Raw genomic sequence first — 24,923 nt, forward strand, 5'->3', positions numbered from 1 at the left:
AACTAAGGCGGAAACATAAGAATATATATATTTGTTGCTTCCGTCTTTGGTCGCAGCTTAAGCTACATCCTTACAGCAACAGCTAGTGTTGTAGTTAATTCAATTTGGTTCGGTAAATTATTGGCAATTTTTTATTAGTTACCAAAAATGACCTTTTTTTTTCTTTTTTTCCTAATGAGCGAGCTAAAAACCATACGCTTTTGGATATGACTCCCTGCACCTTTATTGTTTTTCTCTCTTTCTATGCCCCTTAATTACTTTGGAAGATAAAGAAGAAACACGAAGGAAGTCGCGCGGGGTACGCGTGGCTCGCGGTCGGTTCGGACGGTCACGCAGCGCGTTCTTATCGGGAAGATTCGAAGCCAACCGCACCGCTGCAATCGGCCTTCGGACACCATGAGTACCGTCAGGTAAGCCTCCAGTCATCTTGTTTGAGTGCGTGTCAGCCTGGCACTGGAATTGGCTCTCTGATAAACGTTTTCCAACGTACCTTGAGCGAGCTATTTTGCCGCGTCCAAAATAGGTTGCTGAATGCGATGCTGGCGCTCTAATAAAGGTAGCGAATGCTAGGAGAGGTCGTCGCGTTAAAGCAACGTCACACGAAACTTGATTATGGCTGAGGCAATATATCCGGGCCAGCAGTTTGCGAGTGATTCGATCGCCCACAACTAGATCACTGCACTCACACATGTAGGTACATTTGCACCTCGAGGCGCCCATTCTCTGCACGTGGCGAAGCCTTGTGTCACAAGAGAACGGGTTTGTGAGATGAGGGAAGCTCTTCGCAGGCTGCATACGAGAACCGCAAACGCTACCACAAATGATACCTGCACCGCCGAGCAAGTCACGGGGGGTCCCGATGACCTCAGTTTTTTGGTTCGGGCATTAAGCATGTCAGCTAATACTACCGAACCATTCTTTTGCGATTTCTTGAACGTAAAAGCAGGTCGATTAATTGAGAAAGAAAACTAGAATCGCACTTTGATTTTTAGAATTTCGAGCCACACTTAAGCCTACGAATACCTTACACTGTTTACCTAATATATGTGTTGTCTTAACTGGCGAGAACACCGAAAACTTTCCCGGTAGCCTTTGCGAGTGCAAAGGCAACGTAACCGCCTTATATCACCAATAAATCAACCACACCTGAGTAGAGGTAGAAAAGAGTGCGTAACTTAACGCTGTTGTGGGAACCGCATTCAGTATCAGTTTCTTTTGTGGGTTACGTGGCTCGGTTACGTGGCTCCTGTCCGATCCCTATAAGCCCGACCCACCTAATCTAACTTTACTCAATATATCTACCTGGTGTCTCTTCAAGCGGCTATGGGAGCCGCTGAGTCATGATGAAATATGTCTGACATAGCGGTAGCTATAGCGCTGTGCGCTTCTCCCTGTGGGCACGTAACTCTAGTGTACCGTTTAACGTGAAATCCTGGCTGTTAGGCCCTTAGGTAATTAAGTATGTAGAACTATTTTTTCTTCTTTCTGTTCCAGCACCACGCCGCGCCCGACAAAGTACAGCAGTGAGGACGAGGTCAAGTTCAAAGTAGATGTCGCCGGTGGCGTATCGTGAGTATACAAAGTTAATGGACACATTGCTCCCGAAATGAGTGGCGGGTGCTTTGATGATGCTTTGCTCTAGTGAAATGCAATAACCTGACGCGAACTGTAATAAGAGGGATGAGTAGATCGGCGTTCCGAAAAAAGACTGTCAGATATGTGTGATCTTTTGAATGTTATGGAGATTATTCCACTGACTTCCATGTATGCACTCACTGGGTCCACGGCTTATCAAATCACTCATTTAGATGGACATGCTCGCGCATCGTCCATTAACTCTAGGCATACTATGGACACAACTTCATGACTGGTAGTCGGCCTTTTGATCGTAAGAATGATCGTAAGAATCAAACATGGCAGAAGGATAAAACTGGACTGGGGCCAAAGCTCCTGTGGCGTACACGCGTCATTGAATACATAACTACATAATCGATGTAATCTACCAGTTATAGCTATAATCTCTGCGCTCTATCAGTCATCGTAGCTGGTAGATTCATGCCTACGTGGATTGTCATCCTGCCTACGGTAGGATAATAAAGCAACTTGAAATGAAGATGAAGACGGCGCAGTGAGGGATGGATTGGAAAAATTATACGGGTAACGTTACTATACTGTTGATGGCAGTATGCATGACAGAGAAAACAAAGGTTGATGGTGTTCTAGTTGAGATAATCAGAATCACCTAGAGCTGGACACGCCTTGAAAAGCATAAAACAGATAACCGGCGGCCCATTAGAGCAACTGAATGATTGTCTAAAGAAAAGGCGTGCCTGTTGAGGCCAGGAGAAGATTCATCAGCAAATTTTCAAAGCATTAGCCTGGTTGACGCAGGGTACGCGTAACCGATCTAGACATCTCTGGACAGTGAAGTGTTGTGTAGGGGACTTCGATTGGTATGATGGTGCTAGGAATTATGGGAGAAGTTGCATATGCGATGGCTTGTAAATGTCATTCGCCCTTTGTTTGCAGGCAAAGAAGGGGCGAGTCCTATGATTATCTGGTGATCTGCGCAGTGCTCATCACAGCAGGTGGGTGGTGCGCTTCAGGCATCGATCTCTAAGCGAAAATGACGTTTGCATCAAGATAGTCTATACTGTTCACTATTCAGGCTTAGAAAATCTGGCCGGCCACATTCCAAGCTTCAAAGACGCGACATGCTTCCCTATTTCGGATAACAAAATAGGTTGAATGGCTTCTGGAGTTTATTCACAGTAAGTGTCTGCTTTCACGACGCATGGCAAGTTCTGCCAATTGCATTTCCAGTATCCGCATCAAAGCTGCGAAGGAAGGGTTACTTGGACGATTTTTCGATTTAATGAGACTGCGGGATTCAAATGTATTACCATGGTATGTAGCAACGATGCGATGGTAAATGCAGTATTATCGAGGGCGCCCGTTTTTTTATAGATATAGGATATAGGGTACAAAGTTGCGCGGGTGCAGACATATATATTTGTAGATGTCTAGGCCTTTAACTCACTTGGTACTTAATAGCTTCCCGAAAGAAAATAAAGACATTGTTATTAGGCAGGCTTACCATCTTTAAGGCTCGTGAGTACGCACCGCGTGACTCAGTGACCACGACTTATGATCTGCAACCACTGAGAATCAACAAGACGTGGAGCTTATCATCGTACCAGCCATACAATATGGGGCCTGCAATGAAGACCGGGCATACCCTCTTGTTTACTTCTCGCAGGCGAGAACGGTTGCCTTTTGTATGTACCTGCGAGGCTTTTCGCTTCGTTTCTGGTCTTCTGCAGTGGTTCTGAAGAAGCTGCAGCGCCGGATCCACTTTCCGTACACGGTGTTCATGTTCATCGCGGGCTTCGGGTTCTCGTACCAGGACGCGGAGAACGAGAGAAGACTCGACTCGCTCTCAATGTGGCTGCGGAACATTAAGTTCCACGTGCTCATGGTGTTCGTGCCTGCGGCAACAGTGTACGCCACGCAGGGCATCAACCACTTCATCTTCCGCAGGTACGCTACGCGATGGAGACCGCGCAAAGCTCCTTACAGCTGTATATATATGACGAAGGTCGCGGGCTTGCTTTAGGTGGATCAAACGAGTGCCAGTAAAAACACAGAGAGTGCTGAGGTCTACTTACGCAGAAAGTTATGAAAGACCGGCCCGGTTGCAATCCAGGAATCCGTTTAGCAGGCTTTGGCAGGTGGGAAATTGTGGCATTATGCCGCACTGTGTTGTGGGGAGGGCGTTCCCCTTACCACCGTGCCTTACCTGCATGCGATAGCCTACCGGTACTTCAAGCGCCTCCTCTTTAAGGACCAGCTCGGAACTCTCTGCTGCGTGTTCGGCCGCCTAAGCACAGCGTCTGAAACGACAGCGTCTCGGTCTTCGACCAGAGGTGCAGCCTCTCAGCGAAGGCATTTCAAAATGCTAGCTGTCACGAGGGAAACGCAAGAACGCTGCTTTCACTGTCGCGCCACCGTGTGGCACTGCCGTACGTTACTGCAAGGCACCATCGGTACCATCGTGCGGTTTTTACCTGAGTTAGAGTACTATTTTCGCGTACGGCCCTTGAAAACTGATAGGCAGTTGTACTAAAGTCACGCTTGATTCCGAAAGAAAGCTGTACGCTTAAAACCTTCAACAGATTTATGCAATCTTTAGAAGGAAAAGGATTCAAATACAATCGTTGAGTTATCGCGGCCATGGTTTTGTTTAGTATCGGCACCCTGCTTACGCCACCTTCTGTCCACTGCCCGCGTTCAGATGCCACCGGGAGATCACCGTGTTCTCCGTGGGAACACTGGGCATCAGCACGGTAGTGTCGGCGCTGTACGCGTACACCTTCCTGGGCACCAAGGGCATCAACAACTGCCTGCTGTTTGGCATCCTGCTCTGCTCTTGCGAACGGCTGCCCATTGCCGACCAGCTGCTCGAGGAAGGCCGCTACCCCATTCTGACTACCATGTTGCAGGCTGAGTCCATTGTCAACAACCTCTTCGTCTGGTCCGTCCTCGACACCGTCGAGGCCCACGTATGAATGCGCGCCTACGGAACGCTGAAATTCGCAACTCCCACTGCGGGGCGCAACACGATGTCGCAAACTGAAAGGAGCCGTTAACGTCACCTGCGCAAGGTGTTTCTATAAAAGGCGTTTTAGTTAATTGCGCATCAATTATTGCTTCGAGAAGCTTCCTGCTTTCAGGATTATAGTCGATAATGTGTTCAGTTCAAGGGAGCTAGGATCTACGTGCGCTGGCGCCAAGTTGTATCACCCAGCGACCTCTAGTGAATGGTGGAAGCATATATGGGTGCAGTGCACCATTGCGGCGCGCTAGACAAGTGCGCGGGGGGCTATACATGCTGTTAGCAATCTGTTAAACTTCTCGTTGCATTACCGATACTCCCACACGCTAACTTTCGCTGATGTTGCCAGGGGGGAGGGGTGGGTAATTATCTATTTCGTTTTTGGTGGTGACATCGTGCGTCCATTCTCGCATTATTTTACAGCGCTGCCACTGTATTGTGCGCGGTCGCGTTGGATCAGTACCACGCTCGCTTTCTGAACCGCGACGGGAGCGAGTATCCTACTAGCCTCTACCACTTCGTTTTTTTTTTTATGTGAACCGCTCTGGCAGAACAATGTTGTGCCTACAAATCCACCTTAATTCCGCGCGTTTCTCAAAATTCCCTTACTGAAACGCCCATGTGTTGTACAAGAAGCACTTATCATATAGTAGACTTTATTTGATTTACGAGATAGCAAAATAGTGCACTTATCTTGCAAAAGTTGCTAGAGGTTGCAAGGACTTGCTAAAAATATTTTTTATGACAAATTACAAAATTTTGCGTTATTAGGGTATTCAGGCTTTTCGTATTCTGCAATAAATCTAAAAGAAGCGTTTCTCTTCGTACTGCGATAGCAGCAGAAGCAGGCGGGCAGCGCTGCTCACGTAACCAGCTTAGGGGTCTCGAAAAATGTGGCCCCCGAAGCTTTTATATGTGGCCCACGTTGCCCTCCCTAGTACGCCCGAGACACTGAAGCTGGGCGAGTCACAAGCACCTCTCTATTGCATTTCCAGTTTGTAAGAACGGACAGTGATGCGCACGCATGCTCTGAGCTATACGAGTATACCCGCGCAGTGCCTTATATGACGTAGACTGCGCCACGAAAGACTGGGGCACGTTGTCTTCGTATACAGAACAACCAGAGCGTGGCGACCGTGCTGAACCACCTGCTGGTGTCGCACGTGATGGGCGCCTTGGGCGGCGTAGCTATGGGCGCCGTGGCTATCTGGTCGCTGCGCTTGGCGCCGCAGAGCCAGAGCAGCAACACATTCCTGCACATCTGCCTGACGTACGCGACCTTCTGCCTGCTCGAGGTCATGGGTACTTCGGGCGTCGACGGCGTGGTGGCCTTCACGCTCATCACCACCTCGCACCGCCTGGTCGCCTGCACCGAGCTCGAGGGCCTGCTGCACAAGTACTGGTCGGCCATCTACGACGTTTCGGGCTTCCTCTCGCTCTTCATGTCGTCGCTGTACGGCGGCGAGCTGCTCTTCATCTTCGCCCGCAGCAACATCCTCTCGCAGGCAAATCGCTTTAGTGCTCCCGTTGCTCCCGTATAGTCGTGACATATCGTTTACGGCGATGATGTATCTCTTGTAATGCGCCGCGGTAGAGTACATACTCTTCCATATGCAATTTTTTTCGGTTGTACTTACACTTTTGCAGAAGTCTACTCAAATCTCTAGAAGTATGCTGAAAATCTGTATGCGACTACACCTCAAGTCCCATAGCGAGGATAGAAAAAGCACCCTTGATAACATATGAGATTACTTCCACAAGCTTTGTCGCTTTCCGTTTGATCGATTCTTGCACATTGCACTTACACTACCAGTGGACGCAGTCCTTGTTAAGCCTATTGTTTGGTTTAAGTCGACGCTGACCACAAGAAAACGGAGCATAGATGATTAATGAATTTTCTGCAGCAGGTTCACTGGCAGGAAACCGTTGCAATCGATCAGATACACTAATCATGACCTATGGCTCGGCACTGTGCACCTACTCCTCAGTGGTGATCTGACCTCAACTGCAACTACGCAGGTGGCGCTGGCGTACGGTGTGCGCATCCTCGCAAGGCTGTTCTCAGTGGTAGCCCTGTTTCCGATCATCGAGCAGTTTGGCTACCCGGTGTCGTGGCGTCAGGCTGCTGTAACCGTCTGGATGGGGCTCAAGGGGCCGCTCAACATCACTGTTGTCACCTTCCTTTACCACCATCAGTCGACCATCAACGTTGAATACGTCGGAGGGGTAAGAACTCGGATTCAACTGGGTACAGTACATTAGAGAGTACGTTACAGAGACGCGATTTTGCTAGCTGCGGGTTTTATTTTGGAGGACGCCTAAAGGTGTCCTAAAAAAATTGACCCCTTTAGATTCTTTTCGCCCATTTCATGCAACGGCCTTTACGAGCTTGCACAAAATTCTGCAGCAAAATTCTTAGTATTCTGTCATCTGAGCTACAGCGATATGACACAAAGGTCTGCAGAAATGTTTGAATGCATAGATATCTGCCTGACGTGGTTTATGTACTTTCTACTATTAAAATTCAAATGCCAAAGAGTATACCACATCCTACAGTCATATAGCAAGCGTTTTATGGCTCTGAGTAAATTTGAGAGGGGGCTAGATAATTTTATTGGAGCTCTTACGATAAGTTCCTAAACCGTAGAATTTTCAGTCGCACGTTTTTTGGATAGCGCCACAGCCATATAGGAGCCCAGAAGCTAATATGAAGGACACGAAGGCGGGTGTTCTGCAATTTCAAGTGAACAATATGCGAAAGTTTATTATTCGGCTTCACTAAGTACTCTCCGGCTAATCCTTTTTATCGATCATCCCTTAAGCTGCTCGCAGTTGTAACGGATTGATTTCGGGTTATACGCGAGTTCAGTACGGAGGTAGTGTGAAGTTGTACAGTCCAGACAATTATCTACATCCCGCGTGCAGAGGCACCAAGGTCGACGCGCTTTGGACTCGCCAACTGATGCGGCATCAATAAGTGCCTATTGAAAGGCAAGCGACTTGAAAGCAGCGTTTGTCTATTGCACCTATAAGTGGAAGAGGCAAGTGAGGGTTACTGTACACGTCCACCCAAAGAAAAGAACAATGTTACACAAGCGGAGACCGTTATGCAACATATATATGTACATGAACGAATTCACTAGTTCGCTATATCTCGCTATGTCCCGAGGGAAAGCGACAGGGGACAATAGAATGCGATGCCGGACGCCAAAGGACAGGAAAGACAACAGTAATTTCGATAAGCCGCGTTAGGCGGAATGGTTATGACATCCTGCTGGTGTGCCCAGTATTCTGGAATCGATTCGCGGATGCGGTGGCCGGAGTGCAATAGACGAAAAGCAAGCACGATCGTGCGCTTCAGTTTCCCTACGCATTTTAGTTCAGTCTGGAAATAATTTTCATCGCGCCCGCAATAATTTTGAACGTTATGGATAGCCAAAACTAATCATGCCCCTTAACCACGGCATCACAGGACTCAATGTGTTGCTTTGAACTGTAAAACCCAATTTCTAAAATTTACTCAGAAGTAGTACTCTTTTCTTCTTCTTCTTCCCCTTCTTCTTCTTCTTCTTCTTCTTATTTTTTTTTTATTTTTGCAGACGTTTCCCTACATCGTGTGCGACATACTTCTGGGCCAGCTGATAAACGTCGCTTTCCTCGAGTTCATATTTAGGACTTTTGGTAAGAAATATTTGCGAAGATATGTTAGTTATGGACACCTGTTTAGTACAGTCAAACTAGGAGCCGAGACTAGGACGGAGCTTTTTGGCTCTCTAGATATCAGAGTTTCGTCTCTACCTGGTTGTATTGCTGCTACCATAACACCGTGGCGCCAGTGGTTTAGACTGAAACGGCACCACTGTGGCGATAACTTGAGGCGCTGTTTTCTACCGATGCGCACAGACCCGGTTGCAGTCAGGGAGGTTGTTTTACTCATAAGCTTGTGTAAATGTGCACGCCTCGGCGGCATATTCATCATTTATAAGTATTTTCTGCACTTCATTCCTTTTCGACAAATTTCGTGTGACTCAAGAACACCGGAGCATCACTAAGTGCTGCCACCGGAACCGTTGTTACTGTCTACGAAACACTATAGTCCATAGTGTTCCCGTTCTGACAACGTCAGCCACGCGGCCATCCTCAAGGGACTGGACGATCTCAACAGCGGAAGAAGAATCCACGGCTACGTGACAGCATTCCTATCAAACAGAACAGCCACGGTGGGGTTAGGAGACCTGCGGACAGACAAGTTCCACACGCCTAACAAAGGAACCCCGCAGGGATACGTGATCTCACCGATCCTTTTCAACATTGCAATGATTGGGATAGCCCGGAAGCTGGAAGAGATCGACGGCATACATCACGCCATTTATGCCGATGATATCACCGTCTGGACTAACCAAGGCTCGTTCAGCCAAAAAGTAGAACGACTATAAGCCGCCGCAACATGCGTGGAAGAATGTGTTAGGGAAAGAGGCCTCGCCTGCTCGACGGAGAAATCAGAGCTCCTGAGAGTCAGAAGAGGAAAACGCTCGGAAGAACAAATCAGCGTCACCCTACAAGGACAAAAGATACCTGAAATAGAAGCAGTCAGGATTCTGGGAATGTGGGTGCAGAGCAATCAACGCTGCACACAAACCACAAACTTACTCAAGGAACCGACGGCACAGGTGGTACGTGCGATCACCCGCGTCTCGCAAAAAAGAAGCGGCATGAAGGAGGAAGATAAAGTCAAATTGGTTAAGAGCCTCATAATCAGCCGGATTACGTACGCCCTCCCATATTACAACCCAAACAAAGGCGAACGGGATCAGGCCGACGCCATCATAAGGAAAGTATTCAAAACAGCGCTTCACCTGCCTGCCAACAACACCTCGACAGAGAAGCTCCTGGCCCTCGGACTCCACAACACGTTCGAGGAGCTCAAAGAAGCACAATTAGGGTTGCAGCTACTCAGACTCCAGCAGACTACCACGGGCAGAAAGCTCCTAAAAAAACTGGGGCATAAAGAAATTGCAAGGCAAGAACAAAGAACGGCAAACCTACCCGATGAGTATCGCAGCACCATCAAGCTAGGGTCCCTGCCAAGAAACATGGACCCGAATTTACACACAGCCAGGCGGAACGCTAGGGCAAAATATGTAGAAAAATACCTAGCAACAAAAGCGAACGCGGTATATACACGGACGCCGCGGTATATCCTCGGGAACGAAGAGAAACAGAACAAAGGGTCGTCGCGGCAGTAATAGACTCGGACTATAGGGAAATCGCTTGCGCGTCGGCACGGGATTGTACGGTAACCGAGGGAGAGGAAATGGCTGTTGCTCTAGCAGCTGTGGAGGGCTACCGCACAAATAGATCCCTTATAATTCTAACAGACTCCAAGGAAGCATGCCGAAACTACATTAACGGCAGAATCGGTCAAAAAGCGCTCCAAATCTTCCTCCGCACTGGCCAACAGAATAAACGCATTAGACACACCACCTTTTGCGTACCGGGGCACACTGAGATTGAGGGCAACCAAAGGGTTGATAGGATCGCTCGCGAGCATACAAACCGAGCGGACCTAAACAGAGATCCTGAGGATTTCATGACAGTGATCACAACCTACTCTGACATACTAAATTACCATAGAGGGACGAGGATCAGATATCCCCCGCCGCACAATACACTCACTCAACAACAGGCAGTTTACTGGCGAAAGCTGCAGACGGGAACTTTCCCAAATTTACATATACTATGCAAAATGTTCCCAAGTCAATACAGGGACACATGTCCGTGGTGTGGCGCAATACCCACACTTTATCACATCACAGGGGAGTGCAATACGAATGAGGCATTCCACAAAATAGAAAATCCGAGTGTGGAGCAGTGGGAGAGCGTGCTCTCCAGCGGCGACCCTAGCTTCCAACGGAAGCTGGCGGATCATGCCCGATGAGCAGCCACGCTCAATGGTGCCCTGGAATAGGGGCGCCAACCATGCAGGCCGGAGATCGTAATCAAGCAATAGAAGATCAAGACATCCGGCCCGACCGCTGAATTACTCTTTCTGGAGTAATAAAGTTTACTTCCTCCTCTTACTCCCGTTCTGAGCTTATCGTTATCGATACTGCCTGCGGACGACAGCTCAGACTCCGGGTCCAGCTGTATGCTTAAGCGAAGCTTTTTTTGCCTACTTCTCCGTGGTGTGAAGCGGGTTTTCAGTTTTCTCGGCTAATAGGCACATGAGCCACACTATAAGACCGACAGGGTCAGTGAGTGCGCCCCCTGTTCTGCACAATAAAACAAATCATCACGACGTAAAGCCGAAATGTGTAACGCTGGCTAAAAGGTATTTCTAAAGCACACTAACTTCATATGAAAGTGTGCATTTTATTCAACAGATTCTTTTATTTAGAAAAGTTCCTATGTTCGGGCTTTTTTTTTCCTACTTGGGTCGTTGGTTATGTGCCCGTGCTTGGCGTATCCTCAAGAAGGGGTATTTGGCATTGTGGTACAAGGGTTATAAAATCACTTACCTTTGCGCACACGTCTCGCCATTCTTCTTTCTTCTGCAGACATTATAGGTCGTCCTTGCTCCGTCGAGATCTCCCACTGCTGATTTCGTGTTTGTATTTCGGCATGGTTTGTGAACGATGCACCGCGTAAGCGTAAACATTGAAGGCGATTTAAATGCGTAATCTTGGCATTGCAAACCTAAATATTGCAATGTATTGCATATCATGAAAACTTCAATGGCGATTTAGCTGTAAATGCGAGACATATGCGTGAACATTACGTCTGACGCCCCCGACGTATGATTTCAACAACCGCGTTCACCACACTCATATATATATATATATATATATATATAAGCTATCCCATACTCTCTCTACCTCCACCACGTGACCGGCGTCCCACTCTTCAGACAATTACACTTGTTTCCCCCTTTAACAATCTTAATTGTAAAGCACTAATAAAATAAAGAGAACTGTGCACATCGCACATAGATTAACGACATTTAATTACCCATTTCACTAAAGCTTCGCTTCGCACATCAAAATGTTTTGTTGGTATATATCAGTAGGAAATTTCCACAGCATAGTTTCAGGCTTATATTCGATTTCGGATATGCTAGTTTAAAGGGCAGGAAGAAAGTTTAAAGTAATTTATTATTTGGTCTTTAAATTGTGGTTGCCGATTATGCTATATAATTAAGCAGAATAAATGCGAGACAAACCAGGGCAAGCACGGATGCTCTTAAATATACGAGTATGTTGCACTATATGTCAGCCGTGCCTCCTTACGCTTGGTTCCAGGTACAGTGCGAATGATAGGCGCCATGTGTCGTAAACATCGAATCAGCTTGTTTGTAAGCAACTGTATCTGCAACATCGGTAGTATGGAAATTGTAGGTTCGCTATTGCTAACTGACGCTGTTAGTTGATGTTAAGGGTACGCCACTACAGCTGCCAACCTAAGGGCCTTTCTTTCCTCATCGTGGCTGCATCACGCGTGCGAATCGCAGGAGTGCTAGAAGTGTCCGAGATCGAGCAACGCACAATGTCAAGCGCTGTGACGTACTTAAAGGACCACGTGATGGTGTCCAGCCGAGTTCAGGAGGCCGATTCGTACTTCCGGCCGGTCGATTGGAAGTGGGTCCTGCGCCACACTATCATCGAGAATCCGTTCGCCTCGGGACAGAAACCGTGGGTAAGCGGGCTGGTAGTGGACAGTGAAGCAAATAATGACATGATGATGTGTACATCAGTTTTTTTTTTAGCTGCTGACTTCATGCGGGTTTGGCGTATCTGAAATCTGGCTATTTATCCATTCAGTATCGTTAACAAAAATGGACTATCTTTTACTTTGGAATAATGTAGGAACCTGAAAAATTACCAAAATGTAGGTCTAAACGAGCTCGAAAACTAGAATTAGTAGCAGAGTTAGAGACACGAACGGTACGGATGTAACTAGTGCCAATCTAGTCCAAAAATAACCAAAATGTTCTCTACCCCTGTAGAGGGTGCACCGCTGTAGATATGTATATGGTGAGGCAAAGCCACCGTAAGACAGACTTTTCGAAAGTGGAGCAAGTTCGCTTGGACTAATCAGGGCTCGCGCAAGAAAATGGTGTCTTGAAGGTGCCTTCCCCAATGCCCATAAGGAGCCAGTATTAGTCGCAGAGTAGGTAAAATAAACGGTACGCGCGTAATTACCCTCAATACAGTACAAAATAACCACATCGCGACATAGACTGAACTATATTTTCGATCGGCCCACCTGGGGCCTGTTGGTCAAAAAAAGAAAGGGTCACTCAAGTGTCGACGCTGAAGAAGCCAAGGTTGACGTCATTGCACGTGAAATACGACAGAATAAGATAAGAAATTAGCGAATAATGATCGTTAAAAGGAAACAGACAGAATAGAGAGATATAAATAACATTTAAAGCAGGGTGTCGAACCGAGAAAAGAACCCTGGTTTAGTTTGGGTTCTGGTTCAGCGCGCTCGAGCTTGCAGCTTGTGTCCACCACTCGAGCGCGGCCTGCGTGAACAGCTGCCGAGGCGTCTGCCTTCACACTCTCCGTTCGTCCGCAGTGCCATTCGCAACCTCTTGCACCGGAGGGATTTGCTAGTCCCCTTCGCTTTCGACGAACTCGCACTACTTGGACTGCCCACGGATCCTTTTGACACCCGGTTTCACTACCTTGCTTTATTGCCGTTCCTTCTGGGCGGAGAGCCCTCTAGAGCCCTTCGACGCCGCAACGAGGGGTTCTTCGGTTGGCGCTCTCGACCGGCGGCGAATGAAGAAAAGCACAAAGATGTCCAGCGCGTGCTCGAGGCGCAAGTTCGGCAGGCGCCGTGTCGTCCTGGAAGTCTGCCACGTTGGTCGCCGCAGCCGTCGCTCGGCTCGCCTTTGTCGCCCTTCTGTCGGAGTAAATGTAGGAATGACAGCACGGCTCTTCAGCCGCCATCACGTACTTCTACACTCCAGAAACTAGTATGGCGGAGATCAATTCATAAGATGTTCAAAGCGCATATGAAACACAAGAACACGGGTCTTCAACTTGCGAGTTGCGTCATTCGCTTTCATTTTATAGCATTTTTACCTAACGGAGGAAACAAAAGAAGCTCCCGGTACGACGGAACCTTAATCAAACTCAGCGAAAAGCCTAACAGAGACCACTATTGCGCAATGCTGGTCCGTCAAGAACGAGAGCTGGTGCATGGCTTGCTATAATGTGCAGTTATCCTGCTTTCCCGACTCTGATGGGCACCGCCTCGTCACTGATCGCAGTTCACCTTTGCCGGGAAAAGGAGGCCTGGCCAACGTGAAGCACAGACAAGGGCGGAGCACTTCGCCGTTGAAAACGTGCTGAGAATCGAGCAGGTGGGCGGATCTTTTACTATCTTAGGTGGAGGACGAAATTTGAGCTTGGCCGGACGCTGCGCGTGGTTGCGTCTTTCCACAGGTGAGCTATTCGAGGCAGTACCGAGAAGGAATGATCCAGAAGAGCACCATGATGACGTTGCTGGCCGCCCTGCAGTACCCGTTCGACAAGAAAGTGTGAGTGTACATCTGGAAGAGACAGTACGCAGTAAATGTAGCTCTCAGTAGTTGGTCATACGGAACTTTTCATTAAGGACCCTCAATATGTAAAGAAAGTTTCAGAAAAACCAACACGGCAGGAGTGTTTGCCGTTGGGCTGGTTGGTACATGACCCCGTATTCAGCCAATAAAAAGCTAAAGTAACTTTAAAATGAGAGGCCTTACACGAATGCAGAAAAATATTGACTCAGATGTTTTCATCGCATATTTTCCTTAGAATATGGTTCAACCCAAAATTCGTTAAAACCAGATTGTGTTTTTCCCCACGTACATGCGAACAAAATTATAGAAGTTAACTGTAGAACGGAGTTGTTTCGAATGGCCTTCCCACGTGCAACATCGGGATCGAACGAGGTGCCCGGTGACGTTGCAAATATATTCTCGAACAACGTGCTTACCACATCCTTGTAGATATCATTTAGGTATGTAACTTATTTTAGTTTTGAGTGATGACATTTTGTTCACATCATGTTTATTGGTATCCTAGGTGTTTACATTATATAACTTCATAGGTCGCTTTCCTCTACCTGCATTGTGTTTCTGGATTTGTATCGTTATTTTCCCCTGACTGTCATGACAATTGGCGCTGCGCAGAATGAGAGAATTAATGAACAAATTATTGAATATATATAAAATAAATAAACAAATAAATAAATAAATAAATAAATAAATAAATAAAACGTTTTACAACAAAAGCAGCGCAAGAAACGGACATGAAAGAGAGGTAAGCGCTATGCTTTTTTTTCTACCTCGTTTCCTTGCGCGGTTTTCCTTTTATCTAAAACCAATGCCTATCCCTCAGAAAGAAAGCAGTAGGCAGCGAGGTAGGTACTGTCCCGCAGTGTATATTTTGTCTTTTGCGATGTACAGCTCCCTATTGTCGAAACAGTATGCAGACATCAGGACTGCAGGCCATACGTCACCTGGCGCCTGGTGAAAGCTCAGAATAGCGAAAATCGAAAGCTGAATGATTAGTGGGCTGAGCTTGTGCAGCCATGTTATGAAAGGAGTCGTGTCAGCAAGACTGAGAGAATGTTTTACAGCGGCATCTGTGAAGCGCACATTCACAAGTACCACGGACCTGTGTAGCAAGCTAATTATAGCCAGTTACAACTGAACTAGACGGTGTTTTTTTTCTTTACAGAAGTGTTCACCCCTGCATTCCTCAAGGGGCAGCATGCCGATTCATTCATATTACTTTTAAGCCATTGTTTGTTTTTACATTAATTTCAATTTATATTACAAGAGCTGAAAAACAGGAGCAAAGTACACGCTTAACTCGGCTAACTATCCAGACTGCTGAAACTATGCAAGACAGTGCATCTCTTGTTGCTGCCAGTAAGCTATATTGTGGTGCAAACAACTTGCAGCTACATGGGCGCGGACACCATCGAATCGCTCATCGACATTCCCGATTGGATCAAATGGACGGTGAGTATACCTCTTAAACGTTTATGCAGGCTGTAGCAATAGATACGACGATGGCAAGGGCTAAGTGCTCTCCTTCGCAGGGGAAAGTGGTTGACATTTTCTTTTTCGGTTTTCACGCGCGCAGAAAGAGCGCCTGTCGGTGTCAAGCTTCGGCGAGGACCTCATGGACGACACGGAGTCCTTCCAAAGCCAACTGGAGCGGAACCTGCAGGAGCGCATCATCGACATGTTCGAGCACAAGTACTACGAACTAGTCATCACCAGCACCACGCTCACCTTCCTCACGTGCCTGCTGGGCATGCTGCTCAACACGCCGCTGCCGCCCAAGCCACGCTCGGACGCCATACTGGTTATCGAAGGCGTCTACATCATCCTCTTCGCCGCCGAGATCACCACCATGGTACGTGTGTATGTCCTCCATTCCGTTTCTCGTCGACCGTGGGTGTACAGTTGCCCGAAAATCCCGCTAAAGAAGTCAGATTAGATAATGAGCGCTAAAAATAAAACGTACATCTCCATGTATCTCGGGCAACCGAGTTGACCGGCTCGGTAGGCTTAAGAGTGTAATACGGCTCCATATTTTATATTTATTCGATGTTTAGTGAAGCTTCACGATTGCTTCTGCGTCCAGTCGCTGCACGTAGCACCAATGGTACTCTTTCTCGAGCCAGGATAGAAGGTTGCAAATTGCAAAACATGCCTATATTGAAGCTAGGTGGCAATGGTTCCAGCTTATACTCGTATATTGACACCATTTTGTCGGTGAAATTCCACTATTTCATTTTAAGCTGTTTGCGTTCAATTAAAGAAGCGTAGAAATTGCAGTATTGTGTTAAATGCAGCCTCGAATTGTTTATTAGGTCGGGGCTTCTCTCCCACATCTTTCCTGCAGTAGTATGGTTGCTTTGTTCGCTTCACGATGTATTTTTTTTTCACTGAATGTATCCCATAGATTTTTTTCTTCTCATAATTTAGTCAGGCGCTCACACAGCCGCATAAAGCCAATGTTCTCAGGGTTCATGGTTGCCTCACATCTTTGTTTCAATGCTTCTCACATTTGGGACAGATGAGAAAGCTTATCTTATCTGGGCTCAGGCTTGGAAACACGATCTTTGCAGATAACGGCTTACGGGCACCGGTTCGTGCGGCTGGACAACTACAACAAACTGGACCTGGTGCTGGTGGCCACGTGCATCTTCGTGTTCGTCATCCAGTTCACCATATACTTCCTGGTCGCCGCTCAGTACCAGTACCAGACCCTCCCCACGGCCATCTTCATCCTGGCGATGTCTGTGCGGCTGGTCCACGCCGTCAAGTACATCGAGGTACCACGCCCATTCGAGTTTAACTGGAGAAGTCATAAACACGCTGCAATGGCCCAGTGTCCACGGCGTTGTTGTGCTGAGCATATGGTGACTGTTTCAATTTTTGGCCACGACGGCCGCTGTCCAATTGAGATTGAATAGTAAAACGTCCTTATAATTTGATTTAAGAGTGTATTGAATAATCCAGATGGCTAAAGTCAATCCACAGCTCTCTACTGCGACGTTACTCAATGGCTGGCGTACAGCGCTGGGACGCGAGGACATTGAAATACTTTGGACGTCAGATGTCGATTAAAGGAAAGGCTGGGCGGAATCAAAAACTGGCAAATTTAAATTGTTCTTACATATTGCTAGAACACCATGGCAGTATACTTGCGCTCCTTGATATTCTATCGACACATTCGAGTTAGCTAGCTGCCGTGTCTGCAGTACCATAAATTGTGGCGCCACGGTAAAAAAAAACAATATTTGTTCCTCCGGGAAACTAGGTGGTCCAGGACTGGCTGCTGGACTTGCTGCACCGGTACCTGGACAAGATAATCTACGCGGCGTACGAGACCTCGCTGGCCATCATCACGGGCGAGGAGGAGGTGCAGCAGAACGTGTGGAAGTACGTGCAGTCGTCCGACCTGGCGCTCGAGACGCGAAGCCGGGCCACCAACAACCGGCTGATCGTGCTGCGCAACCTGGTCGAGATCCAGTCGCGGTTCCCGGGCATCGCGGTCGCCTTCAAGAGTCGGCAGGCGGGCCAGACCATCTTGAACGACGTGTCGGCGCACGTGGCCGAGATGCAGCGCGACGGCTTCTTCACCGAGGAGCAGCACCGCGAGCTGTACCAGATGCTCAAGGACAAGATGATGGGCATCATTTGCGCGCCCAACAGCCTGCCGGCGAGCTACAAGCCGATCGCCGTGCTGCGCGTCATTCCCTGGATAGGGTCTGACAGCGTCCGGCAGTTCCTCGCTGTAAGTGAATCGCGTCCGCCGCTCATCACGGCGTGACTGCGACGCCCGCCCCAAAAGAAACTTGACTGTAAGACTCTAAATATGAAATCCAGGAGTGCAGATTTTTGTGTTAGTTGGTTCGTTGCATCAATTGAAGTCATAGCACTGGACTGACAGGGACATGAAAGACGCCAGGACGTGTGCTAGATGAGAAAGATTATCCTGTCGTCTTTAACGTCCCTCTCAATCCAGCGCTACGACTTCGATTGATCAAAATATGAAATTACACTCTGAAAACATACAAGCCAGCGCACAACTGTTGCTGCTAACTTGCGGGGGCAGGGAAAGAGTGCTTCATAAAGCACTTGTATACTTTGGTTAGCTGGCTGAACAACAACGTAGTCGATGCAGTACTTGGGGTTTAGGAAAGAACTCTTTGATTCACAGCAAAGACACGCTGGGAGAATATTCTAGCGCGTAGATAAAAGAGTGGATTTGTGCGAGACATAGCCTTCGCAGAATTCTAATTAAGGGTACTATGTTCTGCACACTGTCAAGTTCTGCTACATTGTCCAATTCTGAAATGGCGGCGTATTGAGCCTATCAGACAGGCCGAAGCAGCCTCGTTGTCCAATCAAAGGTGACAATATGGCTAAATCGAGAATATGCCGGAATTTGAAGAAGTACAGAACGCCATACCATGTGGAAGAACGTACTAAAAGACGCATCGAAAAGAGACAGAGGAATACTAGGGAAGACCGAAGACTGTAACAGGACGTGTCACGTCGGAAAATTTAGAGGCGAATAATGTATGAGCCAGACGCGAGACAGGAGTGGTCGCAGGAGCCGCAGAGGCAGCACAACGATAACGAGGATAATAGGGAGTGTCCGGCTTCTCTATAGCCATCATAATAAGTTGAATAAAAGATATGTCCCAAATATTCTTGCCAAAAAGCAAAGCAAGAACGAAACATTCGGCTGCTATCAACATTCTTTTACTTGGAAGTCCAATCGCGAAGACACGCAAAGCCCCACTCGGAAGATAAACAAACTTTCCGTTTTCTTTACAGATGCAGCTCAGGCCAGTGGCTTACGGGGCTGGCGATGTCATCGTCGAGAAAGGCTGCGAGAGCCATGTCCTCATTACATACTCGGGCATTGTCAAAGTGAGTTGCCATCTGTTCGCTGAGAGTTAATTGCTTGACGAACGCCATACTCGACAGTGACTACACCACAAGGTTGAAGCACTTTCCATTGTTGTTTTCCCTCACCAAGACGTTCGACGACTTCGTCATCTCGAAATTACTGCAATCGAAGCTTCATAATTTTCCCACTGCGTAGGTCATGATAATGCACAGGACGTCTGCCACTTTACGGCGTGACCCGAAACTGTGGCGCGATACTCTAATCTGCCATTCTGTTTTCTGTCGCCGCGGTGGACGTAGATCGAAGGCGAGGTGGAGTACCGTGAGGACGGCGCGCTTCCGAACTCGTCGTCGTCCCTGTTCTTCTTTAGCGACGAGTACTTCGAGGACTACCTGGGCGCCCCTGTCACGCTGGGAGCCCTCGGCCTGGTCAGTGACGAGCCCACCGTGACGCGAGTCTCCGCCGAGACGCCCGTCAACGTGAGTGGTAACGAGACGAATCGCATTACATGCTTTCTTTCACGCGTTTTTTTTTTCTTCCTTGCCACGTTTTTAGAGACAAGAATGGTGTATTGTATGCCACGGTCGTGCGGTAGGTGAAGTGCTACGTTGGTCAGACTGGGCGATGTCTTCGGAGTCGTTTGAGCGAGCAGCTTGTGCAGGTGCTTTACGGAGACTTCATATAAGCTCGCCTGCATTTGAGTGCGCATGCTTTTGATGGCTCCCTAAGGTGCAGGCATTGGCGGGCTCGCGTCATCTTGCAAATCATTGCAGGAGATGGAGAGTGCGCATCAGTTTTTGAGAGCGCGCCTTTAATCGGAAAGTGTCTTTCGGAAAACGGAAAATTAATATTTGAAGCCCTTTCCGTTCTAAAGAAACAATGAAACTTCGTTAGTATGCCGTCTATCACTCTAGTTCGAAAAACAAAAATGAATATACTGTGCTAGGCATAAGTTGCATGAATGAGGATTTTGTCTTCATTTTTTATTCTCGCTGCCAGCACTGTCGGAGAGCGCATCTGCCTATGTATCAGCAAACAAGTCAATGTTCAGCGCCTGTCTGGTCTTCGTGTTGTGTATTCGTCTTTAGCACTGTAAGGATGTCAAAATACTCAGAGGAATTAACCCAGGTTTCTACTTGATGCAGTGAACGCAATCGGGATGAGAAAATATTCAGTATAAGATAGTAGGTCATTCGCTTTCCTCAAATATTCGTTATCTACTGGTTTCGTAAATTTCACTATCAGAACATCCCTAGAATAAGCTTAATCTCTTAGGCTTCCCCAGTGTCTTTTGCCACTTGACATCTACGTATTCTTTATTTCTTTCTCTTTGCAGGCGTACATTATTCCACGGAGCCGCGTTGTGGAGGCGATACAGATATTCACCAAGTCTCCTAGTTTCCTGTACCAGATATGGTACTATATCGCCAACATTTTCGGCGTGCTCATTTTACAAACTCAAGCCAAGTACCAGGTGAGTCGGAGACCATGCAAGAAGGTGCAGCGAACTTAAGTTCATGTAATGAAGCGATTACTGCCACTCAAGGGCATAAAGGTGTAAGCTGTAAGAGATAAATGCGCTGAATGCTCGCCTCACCACTTCTCTAGGTAACAAAAATAAGCTGCAGGACCACGTGAGAAAGAGTACTCATATTATCGTACTACAGCTCGTCTCCAGAAAGCCGCCACACATTCACTCGCCTCAAAAAAGAAGTAAGGAACCGTTGCCTTCGTGACTAATTGCGCTTGTTCTTGCGGCTTTAATTACAGAATCCCCCCTCAAGAAAAACATCGCTGACTACGGGACAGTGTTTGTCTCTTCATATGACTTTTTTTATAGAACCTTACAACTCAGAGGAAGGACGTATCATATAATTAGCGGCGAAGAGAAACGTTTATGCCGATAACGAGTCGCCATAAAAATGTTGATGCCTTTAGGACGGTAGTGTCAAAATATAGTCGTAAAGTTGTCTAACATACGCTTCACACTTTTGCGACTAGAGCTATAGAAACACAAGCACCGATATCAGCGCAAGTTTATAGTTAACAATAATGAAAAGGACGTGTAGGCACAATTAAAATATATAGAAAGCTTACGTAAGAAATTTCGAATCTATTACCGTTATCATCGTCACTTTGCGACCTTTCGTTACCATTCTATAAACTCGGTGGTTGTTCTGCGAAAACAGAACTCTTTTTCGCATTTCAACCGTTGACTCGCCACAGCAGGTGGCATGTGAAACTTCTTGCAGTTATATTTTAAATAATAATCAAGACGTCTATGAACAATAAAAAACGAAGTCTTGAAGACGTAATCATAATCATCATCATCGTCATAATAATAATAATCATAATCGTTTTCATCACCTAATGACTTCTTGTCAAAATGGCAGTGCTTTCTACTGATATCTGGCGGCGTCATCTAAAAAAAAAATGTCACCGACACTGGTAGCTGGGCGTATACTTACGATGACGCTAGAGCGCAGTGAATGTCTCTATGCGCTTCTGAGGGAAGTGTTGGCTATTTCGCCAGACGTGGCCCGTGGAGAAGATCAAGATGCGGTTGAGCTCGTTCCTGCTCCCGGACTTGGCAAGCGCGCACGACTTCCTCGTGAGTCCAGACATCGAGGACATTCTCCTGATACAGGGAACGCTCGTAGACGTCAACATTGGGGACCTCTACGTGGCGCCGGCCTACATTCCCCGCTCCGTCAAGAGGTTCATTTTCCCCGTGAGCTGACAGGTCTTCCTCTTCTGGGCGCGTTTTCTTGCACGTTTGCATGTCCTAAGCTTGAGGAGCTCTTCAGCGGCGTGAGTTGCTGGTGGGACGACTGTGTTGCTTGCGCATCTGAATTTGAAACCGACGAAGTGGCAATATTTTTTTTTTCATCTTCCTGTGAATGTGCAACAAGAGAAAACTTCGTTGCCTTCGATATCGGTTCAGTGCACTTCAGTGAAAATCACAGTAACGCGTTGCACTGCCTACGACTCCAGAGCCTCCCCACAGAACGCTATGTCCCGTCGAGTAAGCAAGCGCGCCAAATAGCAAATGTTTGCGCTAGTCAACGTATGCATAATCCCATTAGTCTTGCCAAGACGAGCTGCGACTCGATGTCTGATGAGACATGGAGTTGTCGAGTAACGTGAAGAGTAAGGCAGTGGGGTGCACTCCGACTTGATCAAGTAAGCAGTACAATGAATAGCAATCAAACGCTGCCGCATTGTACGAACAGTTCCGTCACACATTCCCTAACGCCAACGCTCCTGACGTGCACCAGCAACGAAATTAACACTGCAAGTCCTCTTCACTTTCTAGGGTGACTTCGCGACACGGCCGCGACCAGTGATTATTGTGATTTCGAATAAGCAGTACAAGTTGCCGCTGGAGTTCGATTGGCTTCGCCGAGTGCCCACGGAAGAGGAGCGTATCGCAGAGATGGAAGCCAGTCGGCGGGTAAGAGGGCACGCACATGCTAGCAGCGCGAAGCCAGTTCGAACGATGTACATGCACAAAGCGTACGCATTGGCTGCGTGCAGTCTGCTCACACTTCAAATGACATACACATAAAACTGAGTGGCTGTGGACCAGCAGAAGCTAAGATTTCGATTGCCAAATAAATGCCTTCTGTTGTGCTATTTCAACAGACAGAGCTCGTGAACTTGATGAAATTGCTAAAAAAAGTTCTAAGGTATGGGAATGCGAAAGAAGCGCATTATAGTAGTCTGCTGTGCCACTTGGTGTTACATAACGTGAATGAATGACCGACTTTAAAGGCAGGGATGAAGAAAGCTTCAAGAGGACCGAGCGGCTGTCCTGTCAAGTCTTTCTTCACTTCTGATGTTAAAACCACTCACAGTTTTGCAAAAGAATTGATTCGTGCAACCCGCCCCTCACGTCGTCTCGACATACTTAAAGCCTGTAGAGAGCAAATGCGATCGGTCTACATGGCAGGATTCGCGTGAATTGCGTTAGTGAGAGCGAATGGCCGACGACATAGCTATAGGCATGTGGCAGGGCTGGCTTGCTGTTTTCTGATAAAACTCGCTTCTTTACTTCGTCTTTACTGTACTTATCAACACGCGCTTTGAAATACGTGCAGATGGATGACGTCATTTCATTCCACGAGGATAGACTAAAGCTGCACGAAAGCAAGAGAACGCTTTTATCTGCATTCTTTTTTCTACAGGGCGACATTGGACGGGAGTACCGGTACCTGAACAAGCGCAGGAACACAGAGCCGGACTTCTAGCCGTCGCCAACATTGCCTTTGGAGGATCCGGCTCCATCGTTCTATCTGTGCTATTTAGATGTGTTTTTTTTTTCCTTATTTGCGTAAAAATTACCATCGATACTGAGCAGCTGCTTGGGTGAACTGGAAAAGGGAGCTCACCTCGTACTTCGCGCGTTGTGCGACGAATGCCGCAGGGCGTCGGGTTCCCTTTCCGATCCTTTGCCGAGCCCCTAAGTACTGCAGCCAGCGTAGACACATAGCACAACGATTTCTGTCCGCCAACGAGGCCGTTTGGTACTCGAACCTTTTGCTGCCTGTACTTGTGTATGTGCGCGCCTGTGCTGTCGCCGCGATTACGTGCTTGTAATATTTGCCCGCTCACTAATACTCTGCTATGTTAAAAGGTGCATCATCAGTAGAGCGGTTTATTTGAAACGCGTATCGTTCCATCCGCATGTAGATTCCTGATTTTCTTTACTTACGCGACAAAACATGCCTATTGCTCTCGCATAGTTATTTAACCCACAGACGTACATACATGTCAACGTAAATAGACTCATTTGACATTAACGAAATCTCGTGTGGAGTCCCCCAAGTACTACCTTGGGGAACGTCTGATGTGTGCTAGCAGAAAAGAGCCCATGTTACTGGGCCCGTTTCTTTTTAATTGATGTTTGAATGACACAGTACACATAGACACTGAAATAGAGCCCGTCATATACGCTGATTATACATTGTTCTCGGCAACATCATCAGAATTACAAAGGCTAATTCAACGCTTGAGCACTTAGTGAAATGAACACGTGCATTGAAAGTTAATACAACTAAAAGTGAGGCCGCTCTTTGTTTTGACCGAAAAATCTATATGTAGACTTAAATAACGATGTTGCATTTATTGGCTCAAGAATCTAATCGATATAAGATCATTTAAAATATTAGGAATATATTTCAGAGAAATGACATGGAACGACCATATTGATTAAATTCCAGCAAAGCTCTCTCGTGTCATAGGAATAACGTATACTAACAAACGGGTTCTTTCAACTAGCGTTAAATTACTCTTGTACAGTGCCTCATTTTATTCGCATTATTGCCATTTATTATAGGGAAACCCAACACAGTGAAATATACAGAAACTGCACATTCTGCAGAAAAAGATGTTAAGAAATGTTTGAAACGTAGCGTATGATTGTCATAACCACTTTTTAGGAAAGGAGATATAATGCCGGTACATGATACTTATATATGGCGTTTAGGCTCGCAGTACAAAATGAAAATAAAAATATATTTTCTTAACTTTCAGATATCGCAATATTTATAGGACGATATATGTGTCACGTGACTTAGACATTTGGCAAGTATATTTACGCAGAACAAATTAAGGTGAACACACGTTAAAACGCACATTACAAAAAATAACATAACGATGTCAAAAATACAAATACGAAAATTTATTTCAACGCAATTAAATTCCCTCTGTACGGCTTATGTTCTAACATGTTTTGTATGTCATGTGTTTAGTCTTCTTACAGCGATTATGTATCTGGCTAGACTTGGAAATGTATGCACTTTGAAGCGCTTTGTTTTAACGCTTCTCTCTTGTCTCCTCTGCATAAAGGTATTGTTAATTAATCTTGCTTC

At 46.9% G+C, this 24,923-nt stretch overlaps 1 protein-coding gene across 1 annotated transcript; it reads left to right on the top strand.

The window, feature by feature from the left end:
• Positions 1-287: 287 nt before the first annotated feature.
• LOC142583618 (sperm-specific sodium:proton exchanger-like) lies at positions 288-24,923 on the top strand. The gene is made up of 21 exons (XM_075694109.1): positions 288-410; positions 1,495-1,569; positions 2,530-2,588; positions 3,324-3,540; positions 4,295-4,562; positions 5,731-6,120; positions 6,635-6,841; positions 8,215-8,296; positions 12,123-12,307; positions 13,893-13,985; positions 14,068-14,162; positions 15,575-15,635; positions 15,760-16,035; positions 16,754-16,960; positions 17,449-17,925; positions 18,975-19,070; positions 19,350-19,529; positions 20,387-20,524; positions 21,584-21,781; positions 22,367-22,504; positions 23,238-24,923. The coding sequence occupies exons 1-21, from the start codon at positions 397-399 to the stop codon at positions 23,298-23,300; spliced, it is 3,519 nt and encodes a 1,172-aa protein (XP_075550224.1). The 5' UTR covers positions 288-396; the 3' UTR covers positions 23,301-24,923.

This window comes from Dermacentor variabilis, chromosome 5 (genome assembly GCF_050947875.1).
Source record: "Dermacentor variabilis isolate Ectoservices chromosome 5, ASM5094787v1, whole genome shotgun sequence".
NCBI classification, from domain to species: Eukaryota; Metazoa; Arthropoda; class Arachnida; order Ixodida; family Ixodidae; genus Dermacentor; species Dermacentor variabilis.